The 11,396-nt window shown below is 38.9% G+C and overlaps 1 protein-coding gene across 2 annotated transcripts in view; it reads left to right on the forward strand.

The window, feature by feature from the left end:
- Nucleotides 1-11,396, forward strand: part of arhgef10la (Rho guanine nucleotide exchange factor (GEF) 10-like a) — a 212,532-nt gene that overhangs the window by 47,315 nt on the left and 153,821 nt on the right. For both annotated transcript variants that reach the window (XM_074665406.1, XM_074665415.1), the window contains one exon: nucleotides 11,100-11,192. In XM_074665406.1, coding sequence (XP_074521507.1) covers nucleotides 11,100-11,192 — 93 coding nt within the window. The remainder of the gene's footprint in view (nucleotides 1-11,099; nucleotides 11,193-11,396) is intronic.

The raw sequence follows: 11,396 nt of genomic DNA on the forward strand, positions 1-11,396 counted from the left end.
AGCTCTGGAATTTTTCCTTTTTTCATGTTGTAATCACATTTTTACGCTTCCCTCTGCCCTTGACATTTCTTATTATATCCTACAAGCTGCCAGGAGTTTTTTAATGAAACATGAAAAATCTGCAAATCAGTGAATGTCAAAAATGCCAAGAATAGAAGCACTTTTTTGCAAATACAGGAAATTGCACTTTTAATGAATAGGTAAAATGAGAAGTGGAAATTTGACAACTTTGAGCGAGCAGATAATAAATTAATCTCAGTGTTTACTCAGTGTTGTAGCTGTTAATTAGGGATTATTAGCAGGGAAAACAGAGCCAAGACACATGGAGGGTGCCAAGGAATGAATTTAATGTGCTGAATTTAACAATCCCTGGTGTTCGTGTGTGAGTCTGACCTCCATCACTGAGCTGTGTCGCTGATTCACAGGAGCAGATCACACAGCTGACAGCCCTGCATTTACTCCTGATAACATGCGTCCCTTCCTTTCTGTTGAAACATTCCTCTTTATCTGGCTGTTGCAGCTCTCACCGGTCATGTGAAGACAAACCAAATATTAAATTGGCTTGGCAGAATAGTTTAAGCGGTGAATCACTGGCAGGTTTCTTTGCTTGCATTGCTTTTGAATGCACTGGACTATAAGCATGAAAGAATGTTTTTAAAGGGATCAAGACTGCAAAGTCCAACATTTGTTTTCAGTTTGCAGGATTTTTCATGAAGGCTCTGAAGGTCAAAATGCATTAACATTTTACTAAATGCATTTATTTTAGAAAAACAGCACAAAATATAGGAAAAAAACACACTCTTTCAGAGTCTGCATAAGAATATTCTTCCAAGACCAGGCTTTATTTTGAGAAGTGCTCTGGTGTCCATTTGCTGGAAGTTTGTAGTCTGAGTATGGGGATTTATTACACGTTATGAGGCTTTGGTGTATGCAGTAAAAAAAGTTTGAATAGAGAGTAAAAGTGAGTGTAATGTCAATGAACAAACATCTTGGATCCCATCCATAGCTGTAGAAGTGAAGAACCTAGTTTTGGGGTGGCTCAAAACTAGGAATGGGTACTGAATTGGGTACTTTCATTGGTACCAACAAAATTCTGTCTGTCTGTAGTACTGAGAACCAATTCATGTGAAATCAAACGGTACCATGTTTCGATACCGAACCGCATCTATGTGACTGTGAGGGAGTGGAAGAGTAGGGGATTTTCCATGCTGGATATGAACACAACATTGCAAGTGTATATATTGAAAAAAAAATGTGTTAAATTGAAAAACTTTACCATTTTGTAATCAAACAAATAAATATTTATTATCACTTAAACAAACACAGTAATACATGAAATTGTCACCATTGAGTACCGATACCCATTGCCAGGTACCAGGCATCGTACTTTATTGTTTCAAATGTAAAAGGTACCCATTCCTACTCAAAACTGCATTTTTTTCTCTTTCCCTTTTTTAATTTATTTTTCATGAAAATCTTTGGGTAAATAGTATCCTACATAGATGATTTTAAAACCCATTTAACTATCTTTACTCAAACTTGGCTTCCATCAATTAAGTCAACTGGTGGCCTGCGTCTGACAGAGATGGAGCCCCCTGGTGGCTAACTGTAGTACAGATAGTCAAAAACTGAAGAATAACGTGAGCTTTGAATGAAATGAATACATTGAATAATGATATATTACTAAAGATACAATGTTAATTTTATTCAATTCACTAGAGCTTCCTGCCCCCATAATGAAATGTAGTTGATGACTTCTGGTCTGTGCATCTTTAGATAGTGATAGCCCAGATCTTCATTCATTAAACACAGAGTACAAAAGTTGTTTTCTCTACTTTTGGAACCTGACAAAACTCAACTCTTTTGTTTTTCAAGTATCTTTGATGGGATTTTTTATTTTTTATTTTTTTGAAATAACTTTTTTGAAACCAGAGTGAAAATTCTGGATAGCCCACTGTTTACAGAAATACATGTTTGTGCTCCTGTGGGGGTTGTAATAAACCAAGAAGTAAAGGTTTTAACTTCACAGACATATCCAAAAGTGAATTTTGAAGCTCTTTGATCAGCTTGTCTTTGTAGTTGCTAGCAAGACTTGAGAAATACATAGAAGAAATTTTGGCTGGAAGTTGTTTTTTGGTAACAACACTTATCTGCCAATAACTGTAATTGAGTTGAGCATCACATAGCATTACAAAAACCACAACCAGGTTTCAGAAAATACTTTATCAAATGGATCAAGGGGAATCAGGGTTTTTGGATTAGTGCTGCTTGGTGTTAAGAAGATAAACATCAAGTGTTTCCTTTCTTTTGCTGTAGTGTGAAATTTTACAGTGTATTTCAAATGTTGATGATTTTTGACCCCAATAGCCACCTTACATTATATTCTGATATCAGAAGACTTAAGAAGCAACATTGCAAATTTAATTTAACATCAAGCTTTTTCATCCCATAACCTTTCATATTTAATAAAGTTATGGGAGCTTGTCTGTACATTCAGCGTGTAAAATTGTGCAGCTCGGCAGAGGAGGCCAGTGTGGAGGCGTCTGGTCCCTGCATGGCAGGACTTTATTATCTGCTGAAGTTGTCATGGGTCTAATCTAGTGCAGAACAGCTGTGAAGAAAAATGTCCCCTTGACATGCCTGCTGACATTTCCAGTCTTGTCCATTTCCCATTTCTCTTGACATCCAAAGAAAGTATGAAGTGTTTTAACCCAGATTAACATAAAGGACAGTTTCATCAGTTCCAGCATCTGGGTAAATGCTCTATCATTTGATATGCTGTCAAAGTAACCTGGCTACAAATTGTATGTAATTTTAGTCATTACAGCTGGCATTAATAGCAGAAACTGAAGAGAAGACAGGAAAGTGATTTGATTAACTCCACTGAATTTGTGACTTTTGCCTACAGTAACGATTGGACCATGTCTTTGTGAATTTTCCTCAAATAAAAACTAAAAGATTCACTCTTTTTTTCTTCCTGAGAAAGTAAAATCACAGCTTTCTCTATTTCACACAGATTTCGTCCACTAATGTGATCTCAAAGCTTGACCACTCTCCTCTGCAGAGTGGTACATGGAAATTTGCAGCTGCTTGCTCAGCCAGACAGGTCTAATCTTTTCAAATGGTGCTTCAGACCACTTTTACTCAGTTACTTGAAGGAAAACACGACACTGGGGCGACTCACCTGTGGTTAAAGAGAGAAAATAGTCTGCACCATGCTTTTTGGAGTTGTTAGGATTACATGCAGTGTACTCAAGGTACTCGCTAACATCAGACATCTCCAGTTAGAGCCTGTTGAAAGTCTTAAAGTCTTAAAATCGCTCATGCGTTCACCTTGCCAGATCATGCCATTCTTATCCAAATCAACCAGTCCAAACTCTTAAAGAGACAACACTGCTGCACCCTGAGTGTCTCATAAAAAATGTGTGTAAGGGTGAAGTTATAGCTAAAATACACCAAATACGTCTCCAGCACTTTTCAGTTCCTTTACAGGTCAAATAGGTTTCATTCAAATCAATGTGTCAACTCACACTGGATCTGCTCTGTTGCAGTCTGTCTGCATGGCTAGTCTGTTGTGTTGCTTGTAATAGGTAGCCATCCTTTTCTTGCCAGATGCCAGAGCTGTGAGGCATAAATTCAGCATAGAGAAGATCGAGCGGGACAGGAAGTTGTGACAGGAAACTACCTAAAAACATCCAGTGACTTTCAAAATTAAACAGACCGTGTCAATATCAGTCCATATTTAGCCTGACTACAATGACAAACCGACATAATGAATGGAGCCAGACCAGGAGTCAACAGGTTTGAGGTTTTATGGTCTGACATGTATGAAGAGAGGCTTATCAATGGGGAGGAACTCCTCGGTCTGTGACTCCAGCTGTCTGTCAGTCATGCCGCTTGTTTGACTAAACACGCAGCCAGTGTAAGTTGACAAACACAGTCCAGATGCAGCGCAACAGAGTCGCACTGCAGACATTGCTAGTGTATTTCAGGCATTAGAGTTTGTCTTTTGCAATGTGCATAAAGCTAAAACAGAAAATACATCGTGATGCTCTACTGCTGTTAAGAACAACTCACCTGGAGTGACTTCTTGATTCATTGTGTCTGTTTGGTGCACTGCAAATTAATAACATTACAAAAAAATATATATATTTGATACATACACATTTTTCTTGAAACAGAAAATAAAAAATGAATTACAATCAATTATTTATCCACTCATTCATTTTCTGAGCTGCTTATCCTGTTTAGGGTCGCTGATGGCTGTCATTGGGCAAGAGGCGGGGGACACTGTGGACTGTTCGCCAGTCAATCACAGTGTAATCAATTAGTTAATGGTAATTCTGTAACCTGGGGAAAAGCAGGCGCTGCCGTTTTATGTGATGAAAAGTTCCTGATTAAACTTCAAAGTTTCACATTAATGGTCAAAAGTACTAAAAGAGAAATGTATCACCAACATATCCTTAATCAGTCCAAGCAAGACGCAACAAATTTTCCTTGTTTTGAGGTTTTATTTGCAAAAATAAAGAATTCTAAAAGAAAGAAATTAGGAATTTTTGCTTACATTCAGAATATTTCACTCATTGTGTTCAGAAAGTTTTTTAAGAATTTAAAAGAAGTTTTTTTTTCTTTTGCTAAAAAAATATTTCGTTATACCAGTCGATGATCACATATTAGGCAAGGCAAGGCAAGGCAAGTTTATTTGTAGAGCACAATTCATACACAAGGCAATTCAAAGTGCTTTACAGCTAACATAAAATAAAATCACAATAGGCAAAATAAAATCATTGCATAAAATCACATCATAAAACATAAAAAATGATTAATTAAATTAAAAGAGGAGAGTGCAGATAAAATACTTCAGTTGTTGTATGCTAAGCTGAACAGAACTGTTTTCAGCCGGGCTTTGAACATTGTCAGAGTTGAGGCCTGTCTCACATCTTCTGGCAGACTGTTCCAGATTTTGGGGGCATAAAACTGGAATGAAGCCTCACCGTGTTTAGTCCTGACTCTGGGCACCAGCAGGAGACCTCTCTCTGAGGTTCTCAGAGACCGAGTTGGTTCATATGGTTCTAGCATGTCCAAGATGTACTTTGGTGCTAGACCATGAAGGGACTTGTAAACAAGCAGAGCTGTTTTAAAGTCTTTTCTCTGAGCCACAGGAAGCCAGTGCAGAGACCTGAGCACTGGACTAATATGGTCGTATTTTCTGGTTCTGGTCAGGACCCGAGCAGCAGCGTTCTGGATGTACTGCAGCTGTCTTACAGCTCGTTTTGAGAGACCAGTGAGCAGGCCGTTACAGTAATCTAACCTGCTGGAGACAAATGCATGGATCAGTCTCTCTAAGTCAGGTTGAGACACTATTCCTTTAATCCTGGCAATGTTTTTGAGATGGTAAAAAGCCGCTGATGTTATTGATTTAATGTGGCTGTTAAAGTTCAGGTCTGAGTCCAATATCACCCCTAGATTTCTAACCTGGTTACTCACATTTAGAGAGAGAGTCTGAAGGTGACTGATAACCCTTTCTCTTTGTTTCTGTGGGCCACAGACAAGGGTTTCAGTTTTGTCTGAGTTCAGCTGGAGGAAATTGTTCTGCATCCACATACTGATCTGTTCAACGCAGCAACAGAGTGAATCTACAGGCCCATGTTCGCCTGCCGTCATTGACACGTAGATCTGAGTGTCATCAGCATAGCTGTGGTAGGACACATTACAGCTGCGTATTAGCTGACCCAATGGGAGCATGTACAAATTAAACAATAGGGGTCCCAGGATTGAACCCTGGGGAACACCACAGGTCAGGGCCATTTGGTCTGAGACACAGTTACCAATTTCAACAAAGAAAGTCCTGCCCTCGAGATAAGACTTGAACCAGTTTAAAGCAGTACCAGATATTCCCACCCAGTTTTCTAACCTCTGTAATAAGATCACATGGTCAACAGTGTCAAAGGCAGCGCTCAGATCCAGCAAAACTAAGACTGAGACTTTGCCTGCGTCTGTGTTCAGGCGGATATCATTTGTCACCTTGACCAGAGCTGTCTCAGTGCTGTGGTGGGGCCTAAAGCCTGATTGGAAAGTATCAAACACATTGTTATGCAGGAGAAAGTCAGTAAGCTGTTGGTATACAGCTTTTTCTAGGACTTTGCCTAAGAATGGCAGGTTTGATACAGGTCGGTAGTTATTCAGTACTGTGGCATCAAGACTGCTCTTCTTCAGGAGAGGCTTAATGACAGCAGTTTTTACAGCCTTTGGAAATGTTCCAGTCTGAAGTGAGATGTTGACCAGATGAGCGAGTTGTGGTAACAAACTGCTCAGCACAGACTTTAGAAATCTAGTGGGTAACTCGTCAAGGCAGCACGTTGATGGACTCAGATTGCAGATGATCTCTTCAACTGTTTTGTTAGTTACTAATGAGAAATGTGTCAGCTCTGGGTGTCTAAGTGGCTGCAGAGTAGTTCCTTGTATTGATGAAATTATTGTACTTTTAATGGCTTGAACTTTGTCGTTAAAGAATATTGCGAACTCATTGCATTTGGATGTGGAAATGAGTTCTGGGGGCAGTGAAGCTGGAGGATTTGTTAATCTGTTGACTGTAGCAAACAGGACACGAGAGTTGTTACTGTAGCTTGTGATGATTTGAGAAAAATAGTTTTCTCTTGTTCTACGTAAAGTCTGGTTAAACAAACATAACTTTTCTTTGTAGATCTCATAATGAACCTGGAGCTTTGACTTGCGCCATTTCCGCTCAGCTCTACGGCACTCCCTTTTCTGTGCCCTGACTGAGTCTTCTTTTCTCCATGGCGCCTTTTGCATATCTTTAACCATTCTAACCTTGACAGGAGCAATGGTATCCAAAACATTTAAAACACTTGACGTGTAAGAGCTCAACAGGTCATCAACATTAGAACACAGGGCATCATCAAACTGAATCATTTCCTTGAACTGTGTCCCTGTGCTGTCATTTATGAGTCTCCTCTTAACGACTGCAGACCCAAATTACTATATTTCAAATTCTTTTTTTCAATACTTCTAGTCAAGTCAAATGATCTGCATGGAGAGATAATTTGACAGTTTCAAGAAATTCTTTCACTTAAATCAAATTTAGGTTTTGTCTTGAATTCTGGCTTCTATTTTTTGCAGTGTGTTATGTCCAAACTAGGGGTGAAACATAACATCAGTATGCCAATATATTATTGTCCTAACCTTGCTACATGTTTTTATATGAAGGAGCTTAATATGGATACTTTGATTTAGTTCTATTTAATAAGCCCATGAGATAGCTCAAATAAATGAGAGGAATGCCAGAAGCACCTTGCAGAGGGAATTTAGACAGTGTGCATGAATCACTTGTATTACAGCTAAAGGAATAGCGATACGGCGCTCTTTGCTCAGAAGAAAGATGGAGAGAGTTGCTGTTTATGTAAAAAATGTTTAAGGACAAAGATGTGTTTTTTTCTTTAAGTTGCTATTTAAATTAATGCGTACGTTTTACAGTAAATTCATAGTATAAAAGTTTGGTAAATTACACTTACAGGCTACAAACATTGTTTCATCTTCTTGAAATCAATTCAAATTTAAGTGAAGAGTTACGTTAATCGTGTTTGTTTTTTAACTTCTTTTTTTCATCGGTTAGTGAGATATTATATATTGTTACATGTTTCTTTATGCCTCAATTATAGGGATATTGCTGTATCACATGTCGTGAGTATTCCAGTGATTCCCAACCATAGTCCAGGTTAAACAACAATCTCCAACACATCATCAGGACATCTGGCTAACAGGACATGCACACGCTGCACTGTTAAAACATAGACTCACAACACACGGAAAGACATTAAAGCCGTCAATCACCATTCTGTAAGAAGAAAACCCCATGGGGTCAGTGTTTTCTTTCCTTCTTATTTGTTTTGGGCTCCCACCAGACATCCTCCTCTTGGGACTTGAAAGCCAACTAATTAACCAAGCTAGCTAGCTAACAGCAACAGAAAAACGCTTTGTCAATTAGAAACTAGGGTGACTCTGAGAGTAGTGGCAGAGCAGCCAGGGAGCATCAGAGAGGGGAGAAACTGAGACTGAATAATCAATGTAGCGTGTTTCATTCTCACCCCAACAAGAAAATAAAGCTGTGGAGCAACGTCAGCAAGGTCCAGCCCCCTGATGAAGATTAAGACTCTTTAGCCCAATTAGAGACTCCAGGTCATGACAGTACACCTGTGCAGACTCTGAGCCTTTTTATATTCAGCGTGCGAACTCTGCCAAATTTATTCAGCCTGATTTCACAACAACTTACATTTTTAACTCCAAGCACAACATATTTGCCCCAAAGTGTTTGGCAAACAGTGTTGACAGGAAATATAGGGAATATAATAAAAATGCCAGAAGGTGCTGAAGTGGGGCTTTGAGTCTTTAAAGTGATTTTGCCTGCCAGTCAGTCAAGCTGTTTCAAAGGGCTCCCAAGAGAGGGAGTTAACATTCAATAAATCCCTGCCCTATATAGACTTCCATAATTAGTTTAAAGCTTATGCTCAGGTTTTTAATGGGAGAACATTACCCTTTAAAATGATGGACATTTTCTATGGAATTCAATTTTGATAAAGTCAGATACCGGGATGGTTCAGTACACACTGTCCCTCTGGTTTGAATAAAGAAAAAGACTTTGATGATAACTGCTGTGACGTTTACAGCACCTGACAGGGCTTCAAGGTGCTAATCAAGAATTTTTAAGACTAAAGAGTCATTTCATTTGTCTCTGTCTTTATGAATTTGCATTGTAGTGTGACAGTTAAGAATATACTCCATTGAGCTCCAACATCATGGACCTTACTCTAAGGAACTTTAATAGTGACAATGCAGAGTACAACGTGAATTTATCGCTTTTCTGACCTCGTAAATAATAACAATAAAAAAAAAAAACAAAGATGCAAAATCTTCCTAAAAGTTAAATTTAGGGCTGAACAATTAATTGATTTTAAGCCGACATCACAATGTAATAGAATGCAATTTTCAAATCGCAAAGGCTGCAATTAGAAAAAAAAAAAAAGTTTTACGTACACAGACCTGGAGGGAATATAGAAACTTGAACTTGTTCCCCTAAAACCAGCAAAAGTCAAAATGCAGTTCTTTTCTGGCAAAAAAAACCCTGTGGGCTACAAAGATCCATCCAGTAGATCGTTGAGCCCCTGGCCACTTTTTTCTGTATGGTTTGTTACTCTTACTGACAACTGGAGGTCAGTAAAATTGAAGTGTTCCTTTTTCTTTTTCAATTAAGAAATGCAAAAAAGACTTGTTTAAATGCTAACAGTATCTTTTGTTGATTAGTCATACTATAAAATGACTTAAAACTTGTGCTAAGTGAACAATGCAGAAGATAAAGGTCCCCTCCCCCCAAAAATTGTATGCTAAATCGCAATATTGGTAAAAAAAAAAAAAAAAAAAAACGCAATTAGATTATTTTCCAAAATCGTTCAGCCCTAGTTAAATTATGGTAAATTTGTTGAACTGGGTTGCTTTTGATTGCAGAGATAAACCTAATGCACGGGCTAGTTGGGGTTCACAACTGTGGCTGTCTGGTGGTCATCTTAAGGCAGGTACACACTACAGGATAATTGGGCTGATTTTTGTCCCTATCTTCCCCTTACTATCAAGCCAGCAAAGGCCTGATTGTCTGATGACATCATGTGTGATTTTCCTGTGGTGTGGGGTGTGTTGAGAGTGATTTCTTCTGGTTGGAGTTGCTCGGAAGGCCTCCAATTCAGAGATCGTAGATAATGAACATGTTAAATATTTGCGATCAAAAATCCTGTAGCGTGTGGGGCACTTTGAGAGGAGCCGAGCAGGTACAGCATGTAATGTCATGTGTACCGGAGCAGAGCCAATCAAGACACAAGCTGACTGAGCTGACTGACTGATGAGGAAGTTAGAAATCTATCTGTAATACTTAAAACCACTGTATGCATCAACAACTCACACTGTTATTCATAAAGCCCATAACCCCACTGTCTCCACAACCTTTTCCATAAGCCCTTTTCTTTTGAGTGTTTTTTTTTTCTAGAGTCTGAAAACAGACATCTTCACTTTTTTCCCATACATCCGTCATATTTGTTTACACTGATGTCACGTTTTACTACCTGAGATTTAGAATGCTGAGCGTGAAGAAGCTGAAGCTCTGCTGAAGAATCTGTTAGTGTGTGGTGTCCTCAGAGTGCAGACCACACACTGTAAGATCAGGAGAGAGAAATCTTGTGTGATCTGTCTTTTGTTATCATCAAGTGTGTGGTCTCTAAATATGTGAAGTTTTAGAGAATTCTGTAATGTGTACCAGCCTTTAGAGTCAGAGAAAATTTACTTGCAGTTACACTGCAATGACTCTCAAAAGAGTGAAGCAGCAGAGAGCCCTTTAGAGGCTGAAATGAAGCTCCACCATAGAAACCAGGTCGGGAGGTTTTTCATCCTGCAAATTTCTCAAAGACTTAGATCTAAGTTCTGAACCTGAGAACCACAACACTGATTCAGAATAGGTAAAAATTGAACAGATTTCATCCAAACTTTTAATCTACACATATAAACTCAAAGCAAAGCTCCCTAAAGCAGAGGAGAAGTACTTAAAGTATAAAAAAAGCAGATCATATTAAAGCCATTGCTCTGCAAACCAGATGATCTCAGAGCTCTGAAGTTGCAGCAGTAAGCTTGCTCTCTCTTTTTTTTTTTTACATCTGTCTTCAAGCCGATCTCATGGCACCTTTACTACAATAACCGTCTATTAAATGTGCCCAGTTATTTGCCTTTTTGCACTGATGGTGTCAGCGCTGCTCAGACTTGACACGGCACCAGAACCATATCTTGTTCTGACCTTCGCCTACGGCTCCACATTAGACTCAACAAGCTGAAGTAAATATCGTCTTTCATTCTCTTATATGACTAAGAGACTCAGATTCTCTCATACCTTATTCACCCACACACACGCCTACACGTGGTCCAGAGAGGATTCTGACAAGCTTGTCTAAAAGTAGGAATATCAGCTTCCTCTTGATGGCCTTCCTGCACCAGAAAATCTTTCCAGCTCTTTTCTCTTTTAATTTCCTCCTCTTTGTGTGTTTCAGAAGAAGCAGGCCTCCAGTCTTGACCGGATCACCCTGTACGGCCTAATGGTGAAGCCGATTCAGCGCTTCCCTCAGTTCATTTTACTCCTGCAGGTATGACACATTTTATCCTGTCTTTCATTTCTTCGTATTATCTTTGAGTGAAAGTCTGATCTTTTTTTTTTCAATCAGTCAAATCAAACATTCAGCAGCACAAACACTAATAAAGATGCAAAGCCACAAGGCCGTGGAATCGATAACGGATTAAAACTCATCCAAACTACCAGAAGTTGTTCCTCATATACTTTTACGCTGGCC

This window comes from Halichoeres trimaculatus, unplaced genomic scaffold (assembly GCF_033239565.1).
Source record: "Halichoeres trimaculatus isolate MK-OKI-2021-1 unplaced genomic scaffold, fHalTri1.1 fHalTri1_scaffold_1, whole genome shotgun sequence".
NCBI lineage: Eukaryota > Metazoa > Chordata > Actinopteri > Labriformes > Labridae > Halichoeres > Halichoeres trimaculatus.